Source organism: Ursus arctos, unplaced genomic scaffold (genome assembly GCF_023065955.2).
Source record: "Ursus arctos isolate Adak ecotype North America unplaced genomic scaffold, UrsArc2.0 scaffold_31, whole genome shotgun sequence".
NCBI classification, from domain to species: domain Eukaryota; kingdom Metazoa; phylum Chordata; class Mammalia; order Carnivora; family Ursidae; genus Ursus; species Ursus arctos.
Window position 1 is genome coordinate 15047268 of NW_026622997.1, and position 23715 is coordinate 15070982.

The 23715-nt window shown below is 39.0% G+C and overlaps 1 protein-coding gene across 3 annotated transcripts in view; it reads left to right on the top strand.

The window, feature by feature from the left end:
* SYCP2L (synaptonemal complex protein 2 like) overlaps positions 1-23715 on the top strand; it is a 147764-nt gene that overhangs the window by 42450 nt on the left and 81599 nt on the right. Inside the window, exons 2-12 of one of the 3 annotated variants that reach the window (XM_026511485.4) lie at positions 152-220; positions 1874-2011; positions 2416-2535; positions 5639-5743; positions 6316-6340; positions 16901-16986; positions 17094-17182; positions 19106-19140; positions 20093-20235; positions 22248-22300; positions 22919-22964. In XM_026511485.4, the coding sequence (XP_026367270.3) occupies positions 152-220; positions 1874-2011; positions 2416-2535; positions 5639-5743; positions 6316-6340; positions 16901-16986; positions 17094-17182; positions 19106-19140; positions 20093-20235; positions 22248-22300; positions 22919-22964 (909 nt within the window). Of the gene's footprint in view, positions 1-151; positions 221-1873; positions 2012-2415; positions 5744-6315; positions 6341-16900; positions 16987-17093; positions 17183-19105; positions 19141-20092; positions 20236-22247; positions 22301-22918; positions 22965-23715 lie in introns of all 3 variants that reach the window. The other 2 variants (XM_057305082.1, XM_057305083.1) reach the window with 2 other exon arrangements.

Here is a 23715-nt window from a genome sequence, read left to right on the forward strand (position 1 = left end):
CTAAGTGGTGTGTTACTTAGACCTGTAAGCGGCATGAGCAAACAAAAAGTTATTGTTCAGGATGACAATATGAAGCTTCATTTCTTTTATTTTTTAAAACTTGAGATGCATTTCTTTGAGACATTTTTTTAAATAATGTTTTTGTACACAGGAAGAGGAAGGTTCTTTGCAGGCTGTTGAGGAAGATGCTGGGAGTGAAATTGCCCCGGATGCTTTCTATGTAAGGATCAAGCTTATTTTGGGGGGTATCCCGGGGGGGGGGAGAGGGTGTGTGCGTGCCCTCTTTCTAGTTCTGTGTTTGCTGGGCTGTCAGCACATTCGTTCCTCAGTTGCTCAAGCCAGAGGTAGAGAAATCTTTGCTCCTTCTTCTTCCCTAATCTACATTCAGTTTATCACCATGCCTTCGAGTATCCTACCAAGATCATAGTCTAAACTATCTTGGGCCAGGTACTATTCTAGGTAGACAGTATTGAACAAAACAGATATAATTCCTGCCCTCATGGAGCTTACAGCCTGGGAGAGACAAAGAAACTGGTTACCAACCAAAGGGAAGGAATAGGAAGAAAAGGAAGAGGGTATCATCATGGAGAATTGAGAAAGGCACTTGCCTTACTTGAGATAGTCTTGGAAGACGGACCTAAAAAGATGATATTGAAGCTGAGATTGAGGGTGATGAGCAACCAGCCAGGTAGAAAGTGGTGGGAAGAAGCAGTCTAGGCATAGAACAGTCAGTGCAAAGGCCCTGAGGCAAGGCAGAATTCGATTATTTTTTTTAAATTTCAATGTAATTTAACTTTGGTGGGGTTTTTTGTTTGTTTTTGTTTTTTGACTTATTAGTAGGGAAGTCAGGCAGAAGAAGTTGACAGATCAAATCATGCAGAGCCCTGAAGACCAAGGCAAAGGGTTTGGAATTATTCTGAGTGCAGAGAAGCCAAGTGGAGTTTTAAGCAGGCAGAGGCCGGAGCTTCTGAGTCAGAGAATCTGAGTGTAAATCTCAGCTGGGTGATCTCGTGCACATTCTTAACCTTTCCCAGCCTTGCTCTTCTCCCCAGATAAAGAATCTGTCTTTTCAGGGTTGTGGTAAGGATTAAATGAGAACATCTGTGGAACACTCTTGGCACAAAAAGGTTCACTTAAAAATGCGCTAACTTAAAAATATTCCATCTACATGTTTAATTTCAAATGCTACCTTTCCATTTAAATCAGTACCAAGAATATGTGGAATTTGGGGCTGTATACAGTAAAATGCCTCCTTATTAAAATAATACTGTATATTGGTAATTTAGCCTATAATAATGAACTGAATATCATATCTTTATAGCACAGATATTTAAGGAAGTGTCTGTTCAAATTATGTATTTAGAAGTAGGTCTTGGCTGATGTTCGGGTGAATTTCATTAGTTATGACAATTTACATACTTAGTCAACTCTCTGTAATTGTGGAATTCATTTTCTTCTATTCTGATCGTTTATGTCCCTTATAATAGGTTTGCATTTTTTAGTGTCTTAGGATTCCTAACATTACTGAGGATAAAGTCTCTTCTCCCACAGAGATCTGTACTTGAAGTGTAGTTCTCCCTCAGCCAGTGGCTCTCCAATTTAGCATGTAAGAGAACCCCCTGAAGGACCCCCCCAAGTGTTTCTGATTCCTAATCAGTTCCCAGGTGATGACCACGCTGCTGATAGTCCACAAACCACATTTTGCAAGCTGTCTTAAGCCAACAAGCTCAATCACTGGCTAAATGATTTACTGTTCAAGATATAACTATATTTATCCTCCATTACTTCCACATTGAACTATTGATGCTAGAAATAATACTTTGAAATAAATGTTCTTGGGGGGGAAATAATTTACAAACTATCAACTTTCCAGCTTCAATCACTGATTATTGATGAACTCCATGATAAAGGATTTCAGAAAATAAAAGAATATTTTGAACAGAGAGCAAGCTACGTTCCTCAAAAATACAATCATCTTGTATTCTACCATCTTGACAGATCAGTAAATAAGGCAAGTAAAGTTGTTTTTGTGGGGAGAATACCAATGTGTAATTATTTGTAAGGCTTCCCCCGCCCCACCCCCTGGCCAAGTTTTATTGAGGTATAATTGACACACAGCACTTTAAGGTGTACAGAATAGTGATTTGACTTACATGTTTTGTGAAATGATCACCCCAATAAGTTTAGTTAACATCCATCATCTCCTATAGATACAAAATAGAGAAAAAATTTCCTTGTGATGAGGGGCACCTGGCTGGCTGAGGCAGAAAAGCAGGGGGTCATGAGTTCGAGCCCCACTTCGGGCATTGAGATTACTTAAAACCTAAAAAAAAAAAAAATTGCGATAACTTTTAGGATGTACTCCCTTAATAACTTTCATTGTAACACTTTAACTTAGTGTGGTCTAATACCCAGGAACTGGAGAAAAATGAATTTCGGTATGTTTCTCTGTTGCTGAAATGTATTCAGCGATTCTTCATTGACGGCCTCAAAGAAGACGAGCCTTTGCTAATTCAGCAGGGACTGATCCCAAAGATAAGTGTCTTGTTTTAATTTTGTATGGCTTTGGGTCATTTAATGAACTGGGGTGAAACCAGTTATCTAGTTCGGTTGTTTCTGTTCCTTTGAAATCGAATTTGAAAAGAAATTGGGAATGATGCTTATTTCCTCTATCAGTCAAAGATCAAGTTCAGTATAGGTTTCCTGATATGTGCTGAGTGCTTTGGGAGTGTGCAGGAATGAGTCAGACCTACCCTCTTCTCCCCTTGACAAGCCAATGCTGTAATCGCATGTTTTAATTATTTTAGTGAATTTCACTTGGGAGTAGAGGATGAGTAGGGAGTAAACTACTATATACTCCCTCCCCCAACCCCCACCAAAGGCTCTAAAGCTATTTTAATAGACAGTAGTAACAAGATTGAATCTGGATAAATGATCAAATACTTCCCTTTGCCACAGCCCATTTTTCCGACTTCAAAACTCTCCGTTGAATCTGAAAAATCCAAGAGCAAAAATATTTTTTTGCTTATTCTAATTCATGCAGTGGTGACGTTTTATCCTGTTAGGGGTTAGCCACAGGGTAATATTATGAGTGCCATGACAGTGGCATCTGAAAGCAAAGCAGAGTTTGCGGAGTCTCTTATTCTACCCCTCTTTTCACGAGGAGATTTTGCAGCCCTTAGATGCTTGATTGGTTGGTGAGGAGGTGAGGGAAGACAGAAGGGCAGGAGAGTGATCTGGCTGGTTCTAAAAGCTTTGTTTTTTGTTTTTGTTACCCCCCCCTTCCGCCCCTGGACTCTAGTACCTGAAATTTATTAAGACCACGTTGACTCAGGGAGATCTGTGCCCTTTTTTTATGGTAAAATACCTCTAACTATGTGGCCCCTCTACACCAGGCTTTCCCTAACTTCTCTCAGGGACTTTAAAACTGTTTGCAGGGCAGGGGTAGAGCTAAGGATTTTGCTTAGGCAAAATGTATATATTTCATCTTGCATGTAGTGCCACTGGACTCCCTCATTTACTTATTCCGGTTAACAGGAAATTGAGAAGAGGAGGTAAAACCATTTCAAAGGAAATAGAACAGGATGTCCCAGGGGTAACTTGGAACCTTAAGCTGACTTGTTATTGTTTCTTTGTTTTTGTTTTGTTTTGTTTTTTGTTTTTGTTTTTGGTGGGGGGATGAGTTGGGATCTGCCCCAACATGAATTTTCTATTTAGATTTTAGAATACCCTTCTGAGATTTAAAGGGTCAGGTCGAGTTTCCGCTGGAGTTTTGAAATCAAATGGGACTTTCCATATTCCATTGAAATTCTAGTTGGTGATGGAAATTTCAAAACCAGAACTTAGGCACATTCTAAAGCATGTTCTGTTTCACGTAGGTTTCGGCCACGAAGAGTAGATTGATACTATTAAAGTGGATGGGACACTGGATTCTACACTTCTAAAGCCAATTATTTTTGCAGGTCAACACAAAATAAACTGGGAAATTATTCTCCCTAGAATAAGAATTTCGTAGGGTACAGGACTAAATACGTTCCTTTCCATAAGATCCTGGAGGATCAAGCAATGTGTCCTATACCATACACATAATGAGTAGTACCTATTACAACTGTAAAGAATGATTTTTGTCTGGCTTCTGGTAATCACACAGCTGTGGGGACATGTATGATCATGGCACATAAGTAGGTCCAGAGAGTGAATTTCTAGTCCCAAGTCTTGATCAAATAATGTGGCATTGCCTTCACTTCTCTGTATCTATGGTCAATATATTTTGGGGAGGGGAGAGGGGGATAGGATTTGGGGTTGTAAGTGCAATAGTGACAAAAATGTACTTAAAAGCGTAAAATTCGGGGCATCTGGGTAGCGCAGTCGTTAGGCGTCTGCCTTCAGCTCAGGGCGTGATCCCGGCCTTCCGGGATCGAGTCCCACATTGGGCTCCTCCGCTGGGAGCCTGCTTCTTCCTCTCCCACTCCCCCTGCTTGTGTTCCCTCTCTCGCTGGCTGTCTATCTCTGTGAAATAAATAATCTTAAAAAAAATAAAAGCATAAATTTTGGGTTATGAATATAGGAAGGAGGAAATATCACCTTAGCAGTGAGTTCCATTGTATAGAAGAAGGCTTTTTTCCCCCCTTAAGCTGTTGGAGAAAAGTTTGCCTCAGAAGGTGGATGATTTAATCTAACACCCATCTTCGCCTGATTTGAGAACAAAGAAACATCACTTGGAACTTAGAAGTGGCCTTCCCCCCTGCTGTGAATTAGAATCTCCTGGAGCACTTAACAAGCACTGCCTGGGTCCCACCACCAGAGATTGTGGTGTACTGGGTCTGTGACGGGTCCTGGGCATCACGGTGTTTCAAAGCTCCCCAGGTTTTCCTAAGGTGCAGTCACGGTTGCGAATGGATTGGTTTGTCCACGGTCCCCAGCTGGGGTGTTTTGGGTTCTTGGCTCCAAACTGGACCAAGTTTCCAAGGCTCGCTCCGATGAGCGTTTTTTCATTACAAACTCCTTACTACGTGTTCAATTGATAATTTCAAACTAGGCATGCAGAATTTTTTTCTTTATACGCAAAAATGGTCCAAAGATGGCCTTTGCTTTATGAACAAATGTTCTTGGAGGGTTTTCATAAGTTTATTTTAAATCCTACTATCCTAGCCATTTCATATGAACGTGGATATACGTTCCTACAGGAAACAAATCCCCAGTTAGCTGGAGGCTTTTGACAAAAGACAGACTTGAAGCATATGTATTGTACTAGCATATTTCTGGAGCACTTTCCAAATTCTGTATTTCCTTTGATTAGTTTGTTTTCTGCAGCCTCCCAGATGACAAGACTTGCTGTTGTGTTGGGAGGCTCATTTATCTCTTAATCTTTAATCACTAGCTCCTATATAGGACTTTCCAGTATCCATCCTGGTCAACTCTTGCTGGTATCGGAGAACTTATTAGTACAACTCTTTAGCAGTAGGACTTCATTCTGGAGAGTTCTAGGTGGAGGTCTTAGAGCTAGGTCTAATTGAAATGTTATAGAAACCACTCTTTAGAATTATTTTGCTCTAGTAAAGGATTTATGAAACATTATGGAATAGGCAGTAGTTATACAGTCCCAGAAGGTTCCATCAGTGTTTCTTCTCTTGTGTACCTGGTTTCCTGGTTTGAAAAAACAACAGAATTTCTGACCATGGCAGATTCAGCGTCCGACTCCTCCCTGGCTGATGTTACGGAAGACTTCTTTGATACAGCCTTGGTAAGAATGAGGGTGGATGTCTCCCCGAACAGAGATACCATTGATTACTTGCAGGAATCTTCAAGTTATTTATAAAACTGGTGTTTTCTAAGATGTGGGTTTTACCAAGACTCATATTTTATTAAAATATTATATGAAATAGAAACCATGTCTAACCAATGCTATAGAAAAATGAAGCTGTTTTCATGCGTACATTATTCACCTGTTTAAGGATGATAAGCTGATGTTTTTAATCTTTTTAAAAAAATGTTATTATGTTAGTCACCATACAGTACATCCTTAGTTTTTGATGTAGTGTTCCATGATTCATTGTTTGCTTATAACACCCAGTGCTCCATGCAATATGTGCCCTCCTTGATACCCATCACTGGGCTAGCCCATCCCCCTCCCCCCTCCCCTCTGAAACCCTCAGTTTGCTGATTTGCCCTCAGTAAGCTGATTTTTAGTAGTGATTGGAAGTCAAATAGGATTTCTCAATTATTTTTTTTCTACTAATGAAAGTCAACTCCTGCCTGTTAGAGAAATATCAGCACTAATGAATTAATACAAGCTTTGCTTTTTCCTCTTACTAGATTATTTCCAGGAGTAGTAGTAAAGGTAAGTATATTATTTACCACTAATTGGCTATTTACTCTTCTTTAGACTATTCTAGTATAAATATCTGTCTAAATGACCTATAAAAGTAAAACGGTTTCAGTATTTGGATTTATTGACCATCTCAGGGTAGTCCTTCGGCAATGCAGAGATTTTGTTATAATGTCTTGGTTTGCCCGAGGTCCATATTTTGTCTTAAATATTTTTAATGAGGGGCGCCTGGGTGGCTCAGTCGGTGAAGCGTCTGCCTTAGGCTCAGGTCATGATCCCAGGGTCCTGGGATCCAGTCCAGCATTGGGCTTTTTGCTCAGCGGGGAGCCTGCTGCTCCCTCCCCCACTCCCCCTGCTTGTGCTCTCTCTGTGTCAAAGTCTTAAAAATATTTTTAATGTAAGTACAGTTGACCTATAGTTTCAGGTGTACAACAGTGATTTGACAATAACGTACATCACTTAAAGCTGTCCACATGAGTGCAGCCGCTGTCGTCATAGGGCATTATTGTGGTAATACTGACTTAGTCCTCCTGTCTGAGAAGGCACTCGAAGACCAAAAAACAAAGCAGGCACACCCTACTGTTGACAGTTTTATTCAGGATAACTTACTGATGGGGGTTGGAGGGTGGGATCAGGCAGACAAATGATCCCTGAGCTAGGCAGCTATTGGCTGCCAAGTCCGGACCTCAATCCCCAGCTTGCAGAGAGCGAGGGGCATGGTGGTCAGGTCTCCGTGTAGTCCTCTCAAGTGGCGCCATCTGTGCGCCAGAGGATCTGTACCAGCTCTCTGCAGAGGGGCCTTCTGTGCGTTGCTTCAGGGAAGATCGGAAGGAGACTGTGCATTCCAGTCAGATCACACCTGTCCTCCCTGGGGCACGGAGCGTGGAGCTCCGAGGCAGGTCATTGTGCGTAAATGAACCAGACAACAAGATGGAAGACGAAAGATGGAGTTAGTGTTGTCAGCACTCCTACAGCTGTACTTCTCATCTCTGACTTGTGACAGGAAGTTCGTAACTCTCCCTCCTCTTTATCTACTTTGCCCATCCCCCCACCCACCTCCCCTCTGGCAACCACCTTTGTTCTTTGCATTTAAGACTCTGGTTTTTTATTTGTTCATTTATTTCGTCTGGATTCCACATGGAAGTGAAATCATCTGGTATTTCTGACTTATTTCACTTCGCATAATACCCTCTAGGTCCATCCATGCTGTAAATGGCAAGATCTCCTTTTACGTTTGAGTTATAGTCCATAGTATACACCGTATCTTCTTTATCCACTCATCCACTGATGGACACTTGAGTTGCTTCCTAGTTTGGCTGTTGTAAATAATGCTGCTATAAACATAGGGGTGCGTGTATCTTTTCAAATTAGTTTTTTTCTTTGGGTAAATACCTGGTAGTGAAATGACTAGATCATATGGTATCTGTAATTTTTTGAGGAACCTCCATACCGTTCTCCTGAGGGGCTCTACCAGTTTACATTCCCACCAACCACGCACAAGTGTTCCCTTCTCTCCACATCCTCACCAACATCCACCTTGTATATTCCTGCCGCCTTTGTTGTAGATTGACTAGGTGAGTAGGAGTTTATCCCTGGGCTCTCTTCTGTTCTATTGCACTATGTATATATTTCTGTGGTAGTACCATACTGCTTTGATTACTGTAGCTTTGGAATATGGTTGAAATCTGGAAGCATGATACCTCCATCTTAAGATTGCTTTGGCTATTTGGTATCCTTTTTGGTTCCATACAAATTTTAAAATTATTCTAATTCTGTGAAAAAAAAAAACCATTGGTATTTTGCTAGGAACTGTATTGAATTTGTAGATTACTGTGGGTAGTATGGACATTTAAACAATATTCTTCCAATCCATGAGCACAGTATATTCATTTATTTGTGTCTTCAGTTTGGGTTTTTTTTTTTTTTTTTTGTCTTCCTGTCCTTAAAGTACAGGTCCATCACCTCCTTGGTTAAATTTATTCCTAAGTATTTTAATGCAATTAAAAATGGGATTGTTTTCTTAATTTGTCTTTCTGCTAGTTCATTATTAGTGTATAGAAACACAACAGATTTCTATATATTAATTTTTTTTTGTAGCCTGCAAATTTGTGCATTTGTTTTTTTGATAGTTTAATTTTCAGCTTTTCTGCCCTTCTTTAAAAAATTTAATTCCAGTATAGTTAACATATAGTGCTATATTAGTTTCAGGTGTAAACATAATGATTCAACAATATTATACATTACTCAGTGTTCATCATAAGTAGACTCTTAATCCCCCTCACCTGTTTCAACCATACCCCTGCCCACCTCCCCTCTGGTAACCATTGGTTTGTGCTCTGTAGTTAAAAAAAAAAAAAAACAAAAAAAAAACAGACTCTTACGTTTCTTTTTTTCCTTTGTTAAATTCCACATAGGAGGGAGATCATACGGTATTTCTTTCTATGACTGGCTTATTTTGCTACACATTATACTCTGTAGAACCATTCATGTTGCAAATGCAAGACTTCATTCTTATGGCTGAATATCTCACACACACGCATCTTTATCCATTTATCAGTGGACACTTGGGCTGTTTCTATTAAAGTGGTTATTGTAAATGCTACTGTAAACACAGGGATACATACATCCTTTCAAATTAGTATTTTTGTATTCTTTTGCTAAATACCCAGTAGTGTGATTACTGGACCATAGGATACTCCTACTTTAAAGTTTTTGAGGAACCTCCATACTGTCTTCCACAGTGGCTGCTTCAGTTCACATTCCCACCAAGAGTGCAAGAGAGTTCCATTTTCTCCGCATCCTCACCAACACTTGTTGCTTGTGTTTTCAGGTTTAGCCATTCTGACAGTTATGAGGTGATGTCTCCTTGTGATTTTTTTTTTTTTGATTCGCATTTCCCTGATGATGGGTGATGTTGAACATCTTCTCATATGTCAGTTGGTCGTCTGTATGTAGCCTTAGGAGAAATGCCTATTCATGCTTTCTGCCCATTTTTCAATTGGATTATTTCTTTGGTGTTGAGTTGTATAAGTTCTTTATATATTTTGGACACTAACCCTTTACTGGATACATCACTAGCAAATACCTTCTTCCATTCAGTAGGTTGTCTTTTAGTTTCATTGGTTGTTTCCTTCACTGTACAGAAGCTTTTTATGTTGAAGTTCCAGTAATTTAGTTTTTGCTTTTGTTTCCTTTGCCTCAAGAGACCTATCTAGAAAAATGTTATGGCTGATGTCAGAGATCTTACTGCCTGGGCTCTTTTCCAGGGTTTTTATCATTACAGATGTCACATTTAGGTCTTGAATCCATCTTGAGTTTATTTTTGTGTATGGTGAAACGAAGTCATCCAGTTTCATTCTTTTGCATGTAGCTGTCCAGTTTTCCAGCAGTAGGTGTTGAAAAGACTAGACTCTTTCCCATTGCATATTCTTGCCTCCTTTGTCAAAGATTAACCATATGATCATGTGTTTGTTTGTGGGCTTTCTATTCTGTTTTATTGATCTGTATGTCTGTTTTTGTGCCAGTACCATACTGTTTTGTTTACTACAGCTTTGTAGTATAACTTAAATTGCGATGCCTCCAGCTTTTTCAAGGTTGCTTTGGTGATTTGGGATCTCATGTGGGTCAATACAAATTTTAGGACTATTCTAGTTCTGTGAAAAATGCTGTTGGTATTTTGATAGGGATTGAATAAATCTGTAGATTGCTTTGGGTATATGGACATTTTAGTATTCTTCCAATCTATAAGCATGGAATATCTTTCCATTTGTTTGTGTCCTCTTTAATTTCTTTCATCAGTATTTTTTTAGTTTTCAGAGTACAGGTCTTTCACCTCTCTAAGTTTATTCCTAAGTATTTTGTTTGGTGCAGTTGTCAGTAGGATTGTTAATGTTTCTTTCCTGTTGCTTCATTATTAGTGTACAGAAATGTAATGGATTTTTGCACATTGATTTTTGTATTCTGCAACTGTACTGAATTAATTTATCAGTTCTAGTTTCTTGGTGGAGTCTTTAGGGTTTTCTATATAGAGTATTGTCATCTGCAAATATTGTGTTTTAGTTCTTCCTTTCCAGTTCGGATGTCTTTTATTTCTTTATGTTGTCTAATCGCTGTGGCTGGGACTCCCAGTACTATGTTAAATAAAAGGTGAAAGTGGGCATCCTTGCCTTGTTCCTGACCTTAGGGGAAAAGCTGTTTTCCCCCCATTGAGTATGATGTTAGCTGTGGGTTTTTCAGAAAAGGCCTTTATTATGTTGAGGTGTTTTCCCTCTAAACCTACTTTCTCGAGGGTTTTTAAAATTATGAATGAGTATTGTATTTTGTCAAACGCTCTTTCTATACCTATTAAAATGCTTTTATTTCACTGATGTGCTATATCCCATTGATTTGTGAAATACCGAACCACCCTTGTGTTCCAGGAATAAATCTCACTTGATCAGAGTTAGTGACTTTTTTTTTTTTTAAATACCATTGCTTTCTTTTTTTTTTTTTAATAATTTTTATTATGTTAGTCACCATAGCAGAAATTGACAAGGCAAGGAACAACAATTGCTGGAGAGGATGTGGAGAAAGGGGCTCCCTCCTTCATTGTTGGTGGGAATGCAAGTTGGTGCAGCCACTCTGGAAAACCGTGTGGAGGTCCCTTAACAAGTTAAAAATTGAGCTACCCTCTCATTGCTTTCTTTTAACATTGTTTTGAAGATTTTTGTGTCTGTGGTCATGAGAGACAATTGACTTGTTCACTCTTGTGGGTATATGTGGCATCTTTATCTGGTTTTGCTATCAGGGGAATGTTGGCCTCATGGAATAAACTTGGAAGTTTTCCTTCCTCTTCTATTTTTTTTTGGAATAGTTTGAGAAGAATAGGCATAAATTCTTCTTTTTTCTTTCCGCCCCCCTCCTTTTTTTTTTAGCATGAGTCAGGGTGGGGGGGGGCCGGAAAGAGAGACAGAGGAGGAGAGCTAATCTTAGGCAGCCTCCATGCCCAGTGCAGAGCCCATCACCAGGCTTGATCTCATGACTGTGAGATCATGACCTGAGTTAAATCAAGAGTCAGATGCTTAACCAACTGAGCCACCCAGGGGCCCCAGTATTAACTCTTCTTTAAATGTTTGGTAGATTCTCCCGTGAAGCCATCCGGTCCTGGACTTCTGTTTTTTGGGGGAATATTTGGATCACTAATTCAATTTCATTGCTGGTAATCAGTTCGAATTTTCTATTTCTTCCTGATTCAGTTTTGGAAGGTTATGTTTCTAGGAATTATCCATTTCTTCCAGGTGGTTCGGTTTGTTGGCATCTTTTTTTTTTTTTTTTCTCTTTTTAATAATCGTCTTACAATTGTTTGTATTTCTGTGGTGTTTCTTTCACTTGTGATTTTGTGTATTTGGGTGTGGAAGAGTTTTTGTTGTTGCTGTTAATGAGTCTAGCTAGAAGTTTATCAATCTTGTTGGTCTCTTCAAAGAACCAACTCTTGGTTTCATTGATCTGCCCTATTTTTTAGTTTCTATTCTATTTCTGCTCTAATCTTTATTCTTTCCTTCTGCTGGTCTTAGGGGTTTTTTGGGTTGTCTTTTTTTTTTTTCTCCTAGCTTTTTTAGGTGTAAGGTTATGTTTGAGATTTTTCTTCTTGAGGTTGGCCTATATTGCTATAAACTTCCCTCTTAAAACCGCTTTTGCTGCATCCCAAAGATTTTGGACCATTGTTTTCATTTTCATTTGTCTTTATTTTAAGTCTTTGATTTATTGGTTGACTCATCCATTGTTCAGTAGCATGTTGTTTAACCTCCCTGTATTTGTGCTCTTTTCAGATTTTTTTTTTCTTGTGGCCACTTTTTAGTTTCACAGCCTCATGGTCAGAAAAGGTACGTGGTAGGACTTCGGTCTCTTTGAATTCGTTGAGTTGTCTTGTGGCCTAATACATGATCTATTCTGGAGAATGTCCTGTGTGCACTTAAAGAATATATATATTCCACTGTTTTAGGATAAAATGTTCTTTTTTCTTTCCTTTTCCTTCCTTTTTTTTTTTTTTTTTTAAGATTTTATTTGTCAGAGCGCACAAGCAGGGGAGTGGCAGGCAGAGAAGCAGTCTCCCTGCTGAGCAAGGAACCTGATGTGGGACTTGATCCCAGGACCTGGAGATCGTGACCTGAGCCAAAGGCAGATGCTTCACTGACTGAGCCACCCAGGCATTCCAGGATAGGATGTTCTGAAAAATATCTGTTAAGTCCATCTGGTCCAGTGTGTCATTCAAAGCCACTATTTTCTTGTTGATTTTTCTGTCTTGATGATCTGTCCATTGATGTAAGTGGAGTGTTAAGTCCTCCGCTATTGTATTACTATTGATTACTTCCCTTATGTTATTAACTGATTTATGTATTTGGGTGCTTCCATGTCGGGTGTATAAATATTTACAATTGTTATATTGTTGGATAGTTCCTTTTATGATTATACAGTGTCCTTCTTGGTTTCTTATTAGCCTTTGCTTTAAAGCTAGTTTTTTCCTATAGAAGTATTGCCAGCCGAACTTTTTACATCCATTTGCATGATAAATGTTTCTCTATCCCCTCACTTTCAATCTGCAGGTGTCTTTAGGACTGAAATGAGTGTCTTGTTGGCAGCATATAAATGGGTCTTGTTTTTTTTTCGTTTGTTTTTTTTTTAATCCATTCCATCACCCTATGTCTTTTCCTTGAAGTGTCTAGTTCATTTATATTCAAAGTAATTATTGATAAGTATGTATTTATTGCCATTTTGTTACTTGTTATAGTGGTTTTTATGGTTTTTCTGTGTTCCTTTCTTGCTCTCTTCTCACAATTAGTTGTCTTTAGTGATATGTCAAAACTAGAAAGGAATTTGAGTGTATCTATTACTAGGTTTTGATTTATGGTTTCCATTAGGTTTGTATAGAACATCTTCTGCATACAATGGTCTATTTTAAGCTGATAGTTGCTTCAGTTTGAACCCATTCTTTATTCCTCTCTTCCCACCCCTGCTCTGTTTTAGATATATTGTATCCTATTTTGCATCCTTTTGTGAGTCCCTGGACTGATTTTTTTTTCTTTTTTTTTTTTTACAGGCATACTTATTTTTACTGCTTTTGTGCTTCCTTGTTTTATTATTCTTACTTGTGGTCTTTCTTTCTACTCAGAGTCCCCTTTATCATTTCTTGTAGGGATGGTTTAGTGGTCATGATAGTTGGGAAACTCTAGCTCTTATTCTGAAAGATAGCCTTGCTGGATAGAGTACCATTGGCTGCAAATTTTTTCCTTTCAGCACTCTGAATATATCCTGCCACTGCCTTCTAGCCTAAAAAGTTTCTGCTAAAAGAGCAGCTTAAAACCTTATGTTTTTAAAAAACATATATGTAACTATTTTGCTGCTCTTAAAATTCTCCTTATCACAACATCTTGCCATTGTAATTAGTATGTGTCTTGGTGTGGACTTCCTTGGGTTGATTTTGTTGGGAGTGCTCTGTGCCTCCTGGATCTGAATGTTTCCTTCCCCAGATTAGGGAAATTTTTAGCTATTTCTTCAAATAGAAGTTTCTGCCCCCTTTTCTCTCTTCTTCTAGCAGATTTTACTATTGTGTGTGAACAAACTGGCTCTATAATTGAATCTACTACCTTAATTATATGATTACTTTTTACTGTGAATTTTTTTCCTCTTATAATTTTCTTCAAGTTATGGCCTTTTCTTTCTGCTCAGATAATTCCCTTTAACCTTTTTTGTAAGGCTGGTTTAGGGGTGATGAACACCATTAGCTTCTGTTTGTCTGGGAAACTCCATCTCTTCTATTCTGAACGATAATCTTGCTGGACAGAGTATTCTTGGTTGTAGGTTTTTTCCTATCAGCACTTTGAGTATATCATTCCATTCCCTTCTGGCCCACAAAATTTCTGCTGGAAAATAAGCTGATGGCCTTGTGGGGTTTCCTTTATATGCAGTGGTTTTCCTTTGGTGCTCATAAAATCCTTATTTCTTTTTGCCATTTTTAGTATTTATGTGTCTTGATGTAGATCTCCTTGGGTTCATATTGTTAGGATTTGTTTCCTCAATCTGGATGTCTGTTTCCTTCTTCAGTTTAGGGAAGTTTTCACTTATTTCTTCAAATAAGTTTTCCGACCCTTTCTTCTCTTCTAGGATTCCTACAATGTGAATGTTACTATGCTTGATGATGTTGCTGAGTTCCCTTAACCTATTGTTATTTTCATTTTTTGCCATTCCTCTTGATTCTTTTCCATTACCCTGTCTTCCAGATCAGTGAGCTGTTTTGTCTCCTCTAACATGCTATTGATTCCCTCTAGTTTTTTGTTTGTTTGTTCTTGTTACTGAATTCATCTGATTGTTTTATATTTTCTATCTTTGTTGTTCTCACTCTCATCCACTCTTAAGTCCAGTCAGTATTTCTACAACCATTACTTTGAATTTTCTATCGTATCGCTTATCTCAATTTCTTTTAGCTCTTGTGCTGTGATTTTTTTTTTTTTTTTTTTGTCCTGTTCTTTCATTTGGGACATATTCCTGTTTCCTCATCTTGTTTTTTCTATGTGTTAGGGAGGACAGCTATGTCTCCTAGTCTTGAAAGTAGTTGCCTTGTATAGAAGTTCAGTGGTTCCCCGTAGTGCCATGCCCTCTGGTCTTCAGAACCACACAAGCTAGGGGTGTCTCCTCTGTGGGCTGTGTACAGCTTACTGTTGTGTCTAGCTGTGTTTGTTTTCAGCCCAGTCAGCTACAATGACCCACTTTGCCTAGTGTGGGTACACTGGGGAGGGTTTGGTCCATGCAGCATTGAGAGGCCTGTGTAAGGCCTCTGGGATGTAGGTGGGTAGGGTCAGCAGTCAGGCTAGTTGTCTGCAGTTAGCCGCTGTGCGCGTGTATGTGCGTATCAGATGACCAGCCTTTCTCCCTGTGTGACTCGGAGGCTTTCATTGGGGGTGGGGGTGGGGGGGAGGTTGGCTGTCAGTCTAGGTATCTGCAGTCAGACTCATTGTAGCAAGCACACCTAATGGCAGGGCTTTCTCCCTATGTGACCAGCTAAAAACCTTGATTGCTAGAACCATGGGCAACTGGTGTGCGGGATTATCTCCTCCTCTCTCCAGGGCAGTGGTCACTTTGGAGTGGTGCTGGTCCCCACACCCATGGTGTGGTGTGGGGTAGGAGCCACTTTATAGGGATAGCTGCTGAGGCATGTGGGTTGGATGGGGCAGGTCTGTAAGGGAGGCCTGGGGGTGGTGCATGTGGTCCTAGCAAGATCGGAGGAGAGTGTCCCTGCGGGCTCCCATAAATGTTCAGCTACGAAAGCTGAGGGAGGGGAAGAGAAATGGTGCCCACCAGCATTACTGTTCTTGGAGAAGTCTCCTAAAGATTCCTGCCCTTCCACCACATATTCTGAGATTAGTAAATAAACCTCTTCAATGTATGCCCCAGCTACTTTTAAACTGCTGCTTTCGGGCCATGTCTCAGGCCAGGTTATTTATTACACTGGCTCTTTGAGGGTGGGAACTCTTTCGTAGAATTCCTGTTCTTTTGAGTTTTTGTGATAAGTCACACGCTTCTTAAATCTTTGTTTCCTGGAGGAAGCACTTTTTTAAAAAGTCCCTTTTCTGCTACCTAATGGCAGTGTTCCTCTTTCCCTTTTGTAGGGCTGTATTTGTTCTCTTTACTATGTAAATGAAAAGACTGACATCTGATAGCTGCTAACTAACAGGGTCCATAATGTCTTTAGGATCCTCTGTGGTCCTTCTGGGCTGTGTTCAAATCTTCTCAAGTTTTAAACTGGCAGGCAAGTTGTTGGCACAGCTCCTAGCTAAACTTCTGGTTTCCAGAGGTCATCCAGCAGTATCAATTTGGCTTTTCTTGATGGAAGAGGAATCATGTTTATTTCTCTTTTCTGGTTTGGGTTCCTACAATTTCACGAGTTCTATGGGGGGTAAGTATATGACGTGCAATTTTGATATATAGATTGTTTATCATATTTGAACCTATCAAAATAATGCTATGACCTTACCATAAATCTTTGTACTTTTCCTAAGTGTGTATGTTGTCATTTTGTATCTTAACATAATGTACATAAATAAAATCATAAATAGTTTAATCATAGAGGATAATCACATACCCCCCCCCTTTTTTTTTACTATGTACTGACCTAAAATAGTTTCTATCATTATGCTGTTAAATAAAGGCTAATAATTTATTTAACCCTGCTTCTGTTAGCCTAAGACCTTAAATTTTTTCTTAAAAAATACACCAATCTAAGAACAGAAAACTGCGTGCAGTAGCTACCCTTTGTACAACTGTCCCTCAGTCTGAACAAAAAAAAGTAGCTTTACTTGAGATGGAGTAAGTGTAACCCCGTGTCCCACAGTCACGCTTTGTGTGTGCTGCTGTTGTCCTCAGTGAGGGTCTGTGTGGTGCAAGGGTATTTTGTCCCTGTTTTATTGCCCAGATTGTTTTAATTTCCAAAATGTTTACTGCTCTGCTGGTTTTTCCAGTCTTTGCCTCTTCCTTTTTCATGGGAGTCGTTTACTTATTCTTTTAAGCATCAGTTTGATTCTTCTAAAATTATACTTCCAGGGAAAATCCAGATATTGGAGTCCTTCATATTTACCTTAGGATTTCTGGTGACAGAAAAGACTGTAAATCATCTGATTCAACAGGAGGTGAGCTGCAAATAACAAAACTGGTAACAGCTGCTCTAAAGACCTTAGAGAGGGCTGTGCAGTAGGCCTCCGTGTTTCTTCCCTGTAAATACTTTCTCCGACTCCAGGCTTTGAAAACTTTGAACACCATTTTGCATACCATGCCTCAGGACCAGCGAAGACGACTCCCCTCGTTGGAAGGCCCATGTCGTCTTATGTAAGTGACCTTGTACTTGATTATGGGATGATGTGAGGGTAAAACCTCGCAGGATTGTACTGCCTCTGTCTTTGTTCTCCTTAGACGTGATGCCTTCATTGCTTTCTTCAGTAAATGCTTTGTGTACCTACTGTATACAGGCACTGTGCTAAGCAGTGAAGGAGGACTAGGGGAAAAAGCTAGACTTCACTAAGTTCTTCTTTTTTGCTAATATGTTAAGTTTGGGAGCTGAGCTGCTTTCTTGGGCTAGAAGTTATTTTTCCCCTGTGAATGTGAATTAAATTCTCATGGGGGAATGTTAAGACTATAGACTGTGGAGCCAGACTGCTGGGCTTCAAATCCTGGTTTTGCCACCTCTCTTTGCTCACCTATCAAATGGAGCCAGCCGTAATCCCTGATTGATAGTTATTATACAGGTTGAATCAAGCAACCCATTGAAAGTGATGAGCACGTTACCTAGTAGCAAATGCTCAAAGGCATTTTAGCTATGCCACTGGAATTCGTATTGCTTATCAACAATGGGGGAAAAAAAATCAGTGGATTTTTTTTTTTGATGACCTAGTTATAATTATGTGGTTCTTGGAATGTTGGAAATTTAGAGGTAAGATTGTAATGTGTGGCCAAGGAAAGAGCAAAACCAGCACCCTGTTCTAAAATTTGAACCTAAATGTGTTACTGTGTTAACAACTAACCAACATCATGGACATATTGTGGGATGTCATCATTCATGTGACATGCAGCCACGACTGAGAGGAAGGGCAACCAAGTTCGTCATATTGTAGGCCTGAATGAAGTGATGGCGAGCATGGAGCTCACTGCTCTCCTGTTTGTTCATTTAACTAGTGTTTGCAGGTTGCAGTTTTTCTACTGAATATTTCCTAAAAAATATGTGACTAGATTAATCGTCACTCTTAATGTTATATTTAGAATTGGCAAACAACTGACCTGATTGTTTCTTGTAAGTTTTCAAACTAATCCTATGGGCCTGCCTGATTTTGTGTCCTAGAAATTCTGGAATGTTCTGGACTTCAGGTTAGATATAAAATCTGCAAGCACAAAGCAGTGGTACTATTTTAAAGCTTCTTTTTAATAGTAACAAATTAATCTATGAGAAACTGCACTACAAGATTTCTTGGCCAACCTAGTCTTTAAAATGGGAGTTATTTCGACATTAAAAGACCAAGATCATACTTGTTAGCATTTAATTGAAATTGTTAAATGAATATATAATATGGGAGTCTGTTGTTAGATGTAATAGGGTTAAATTATTACATGATAAATGATAAATTTATCATTTTTTAAAAAGCAGTTCAAGAGCTCACTGGAAAGACTCACAGCCCCTACTGTAGCATTTCTTCCAGGTGTCAACTACGTTTTGAAAAAGATTATACAAAAAATATATTCATACAAGTTGGCGAGGTGACTATAAAATTGCAGAATCTTAACATTTGATAATCTTCAGACATCCTCCAATTGAATTCACTTTACAGAAGGAGAAATAGAATCCCTGAATGTATAATAACTCTAGCTTCTTTTAAAAAGTGCATTTAAGTCATTAATATATAATCTTTCCATAAAGATGTGTTCTTGACATTTAAGAAATTCTGATGCTGAATTTGAAATAATTTCAAAAATACACATCTTGGCGGGGGGTGCCTGGGTGGCTCAGTCCGTTAAGCATCTGCCTTTGGCTCAGGTCATGATCTCAGGGTCCTGCGATCGTGCCCTGTGTTGGGCTCCATGTTCAGGGGGGAGGCTGCTTCTTCCTCTCCCTCTGCCCCTCCCTTCTGTTCGTGCATGTGCTCTCTTATAAATCTTTTAAAAAAATCTTTAAAAAAATATATCTTGGTTTTAAATTTTAATGCCAATGTAGTAAAGTTTTATGTACACTTGAGTAAAATGTAATTTATCTAAATGTTTCAGGAAAGACCTTGCAAGGACAATCTTGACTGTGGGTGGTAAGAAGTATTTAGAATTTTAAATATTTGAGTATTACATATTAGACACTTGGGGGTTTTGTGAGCATCTTAGAATGATGGGTAAAAATTATGGTCACATAGGAATAGCACTGCATTTTTAATTTATTATAAAAAGTTTTAGCATGCTGAAAGCCATAAAGAATAATTCATGAATAGTCCTCTCCTCACCAACTAACCTAGTCAGATCTTATTTTGGCACATTTACTTTTTTTTTTTTTCCCTTAAGTAATATAAACCAGTTACATATAAAGCCCCCTGTGTACATGTCCCTGATCCCACTCTCCTCTACTTTGGTAGTGGTAATCCTTGCCTTGGATTTGTTTTTCATTCAAAAGTATGTTTTCCTCCTTTTAGTCTATGTGTTCATAAACGACATAAATTGTTTTTTTCCTAGTTTTTATTTAAATTCTAGTTAACATATAGTGTAATATTGGTTTCAGGAGTAGAAGTTAGTGATTCATCACTTCATACATCGTTTTTGCAAATTTTAAAAGCATTCTATAAATGTCCTCCTGTTGTACATATCCAGCAGCAACTTTGCTTTTTACCCTTAAAATTATTTGAATTTTAAACACGTTATATGTAATTTTTATCAGTTGTGGAATATCACAATTTATGTTGATTCTATTTTGTAGCATAAATATTTGTAAGCATGTTTGAGTTGCTTTTGACGAGTGTCTTAATAAAACCTGTAAAATGCAGGAGTAGCTTTTACTCGTTCTATGCTAGTCTATTTAGGTTTTCTGCTAATGTTTCTCACATATTTAAGTAATAATGCGCTAGGATACATCTTACTGCTTATAACCGTAATGTACAATGCTAGTCTTCTAAGATGGAATTTCTTAGAACAAGTGCTCATCTGTAGAACTCCTTTTTTCCCTCTTTGGTTTATGCCCAACCCAGAATGAACTACCATGTTTTCAATCTCTAGATTATGACCAGCAGGTTGCTCTTTCTGAAGCATTGTGTAGACTGACCTTGAAAAAATCAAGGGGTGAGCTTGTCCATGAGTGGTTTGAAGATGATGTCATTGCTGAAGCTTTCAAAGAAATTAAGGATCGAGATTTTGAGACGGTGAGATTCCTGGTCATCAAAAGTCCATTTAACCAATACATATTAAACAACTTCAGTGTTTCCCTCAACATTGGGTTCAGGGGAGGAATTTTTCTTAAATTAAGAAGTGATTAAGTGAATAAGGAGCTGTTAAGCTTCCTGTTTCCCATTTATGTGAAATGACCTGAGGACTGTATGAACAGAATAACTGTGCGCCAAACATGGGCATACAGATAATACTTTGTAGGTAATTTGGACCAGAGACAGAACGATGTGAATATGATGGATCCAGTGCAAGAAAATGTCATGGAGGGGGGAGCAATTTTCAGTGAATCTCAGATGGCAGGGAGAGCTGAAAGAGAAAATGTGCATTTCAGCCTTGTACAGAGCAGCTGGGGCAATTGAGGGGAGGCTGAAACTGGCATGGGGTGCTCTAGTTGCAGAGGAGCATTATGGGTAATTGTGTTTTGAGCCTCTCTATTTTAGGAATAATAATTTCCAGTGTTTTCCATGGAATCTGGGCTCATGGTAATTGTATCCCCAAATAGCACAAAAATAGCTTATATTCTCGGTTCATTCTCACCTTTATCCTAAAATAGCTAAAATGTTTTTCCTCTTCTTTCTAAAAGTTCTTAAAATGAGGCTTAGGCCCTTAGGAAAAAGTAAAATTCTGAAAACCATGCTCATGTTGAACCAAGCCTTTCTGGTCAAAACTTCTATGCAATTAGGGGCGCCTGGGTGGCACAGCGGTTAAGCGTCTGCCTTAGGCTCAGGGTGTGATCCTGGCGTTCTGGGATCAAGCCCCACATCAGGCTCCTCCGCTATGAGCCTGCTTCTTCCTCTCCCACTCCCCCTGTTTGTGTTCCCTCTCTCTCTGGCTGTCTCTATCTCTGTCGAATAAATAAATAAAATCTTAAAAAAAAAAAAACTTCTATGCAATTAGAATTTTATTAAATCTGAAATTTTAAATATATTAAAAACATTGAGCCTACTGCCACATAGGTAATAGTTGTTAAGCCAACTAATCAAATTCGTATTGAATTTGATCTCAATGGAAAGACCATAGGCCTCAGGTTTGGGTACCACCTCCCTGGCCTACATGACGTATGCATTTTGGTAAGGTAGTTGATTTACGAAGCCTACTGTCATTATCTGTGAAATGGGAATAAAACCCACCTTAAAGTTGTGAGAACTGAGAGAAACCAAAGTGCCTGGGATGTTGTAGACTCAGAGGTTAGTTCCCTTTTTCCTCTACGTCATTCCCTCGTGGGCAGGGAAATTTCATGAAAATAGGTCAAAAGTAACATTTCTCAAATTATTTCCCCACAGAGCCATTGTCTTCTTAATGGAACTAATTTTAGGTCCGGGCTTACATTACTGCTGTCTGTTTAGTGCTGCATACAGATGCAGGGTGTAAGGCTGGACTATAGTAGCCAGTCCTCCCTAAGAAAAGGGACAAAAGCCTGGGTTGGTGTCTGTTCAGCTTTAGTATTTTGGAGGCAACAAATTTATCTTACTTGCTTCTCGTCAGGAGAACTCTCTAAAAATAATCCTTATTCTCTGAACCTGTATGAAGAGCGAGAAACCAGGAGGGAATGGGATAGAGAACTCCTCATAAGGAAAAGTGGCAGTGGATAATGCATCCAGAATAAACCCAAAATTGATAAGTTTACGGGTTTGTGGTTGGCTCATCCTGGGCAATGTTAGCGAGGTGGATGCCCAGTGGGTTAGCAAAACTATAATCTAGGTCACTAGTTAAATGTATATGGTGAAATGTAACTGTGCATATAACCTTTGGAGACTTAAAGCATTCCTTGCTGAAAATCTCCTGGCTGGGGGTTCCTTCTAGAATTTGGGTCTGAAGCTTCCTCCTTCTAACACAAAGTATTGTTTTAATTAACCTATAACAATGAATCTTGGTGGAACCTTGTGATGTTACTGGATCCTGGGAACTTAAAAGCAAACACTAGCTTCTACATGTGGTAAAAATATTTAAAACTTTTTTCCTTGAAGTTTGCATTATTTCTTTGAAGGATTGTAGACGGTTTCTCAATCACCTAAACAACAGACTTGGTGATGAAAGAAGGTATGTATGTCTCTGGGTGTCATTTTATTAACTAGTCTTATTTTGAAAATATTAGAAATCTAGGATCTGTTTTTATTTCAGGAGAGAATAGAAGATACATAGCTTATTGATCACTAGTAGATTATCCACTGAATAGAAACATCAGGAGATTAGATCCATTCTCAGTAGTGATTCACTTGTATGTGTTTAAAAATGATCTATCATTTTTTAAAGCATATTTACTCATGACTTGGAATATTTTTAACATGTTCCCTGGGAGATTTTATGAAGTGATTTCCTGAAGATTTGAAGTCCGTGGAGATAGTTTATTACGAAGTTCTTGGTGAGAATTTGCTAAATTCACTCCTTTCATTGGAATCTTGCCCAGCAACTAGGCAGAGAGATAGTACCAGTAAGCCTGGCTTGTAGACCAGTAAGCCTGGCTTGTACGCTTGCCAGATGGAGATGGAAAATCTACCCAGAGTAGTATCCATTTGCAGGTTTGAGGCCATCTTCCATACTTCGTGCAAAGAGATTTAATCGCGTACCCTAGATAAAAATGCTTGTTAGAGAACATCTGTATGTTGTGTTTGGGATCCACCCGTATTTATATTTTTTACATTGTGAAGTGTTTTGCAGGGTCTATTCATTTCCGTGTATTGCTGCTTTTGCTGATCGGCATGAGGTATGTTCCTCTCTGGGGGCTGTGAGAGTGGTATATATGGGTTTCAGAGACCCATAGTTAGGTATACATAAATAGGCCAAACTGCTCTCCCTATGAAAAAGGGCTTTTTAGAAAAGGAAGCTTACTTCTTTTAGAGGCCTCAATTCTGAAGCCTTTCTTCGCCTGTCTTCTCTCCTACCATAACTGGGATGCATTACTAATAAGTTTAAGGGCCCTACTGTTAATACCAGATACAGGAATTTTAGGGTTGATACTGTGTTCATGAGACCTAGAACAGGAATCTGGCATTATTTTGCCCTATGAATGGGTACCATTATTCATGCCTGTATTGTAAGGAAAGGGGCAATTCTCTTCTTTCCATCCATTTGATGCTCCCCACTTTATCCACAGAAATTGGGGGCACTCTTTTTGTTAGATACTTCTACCTTGTACTCTATAGTCTAAGGGTGAGCAGTTTCTTTTTACCACCACCTTTGGTTTCTAAAGGAACAAGGTTAACCGACAGCATCTCCATGGGGGATAAATTCTTCAAAGGCCTCTGAACCTTGACTCAGCTGAGGTTTCCTGGACCTTGTCTTCAAAATGTCCTAATCAACCATTTCTTTGCTTTGGGTTTAGAGGCTGTTTCTTGGCCGCTGTGAGCTGAGCCTTTAACTCCTGACTGTACCCCAAGTTTCTTCTCCCTAGAACGCATTGACTTCTCTATCTCGATTCTTCTTTTTCTTTTTTCTTTTGGTTATCTGAAGGTTCC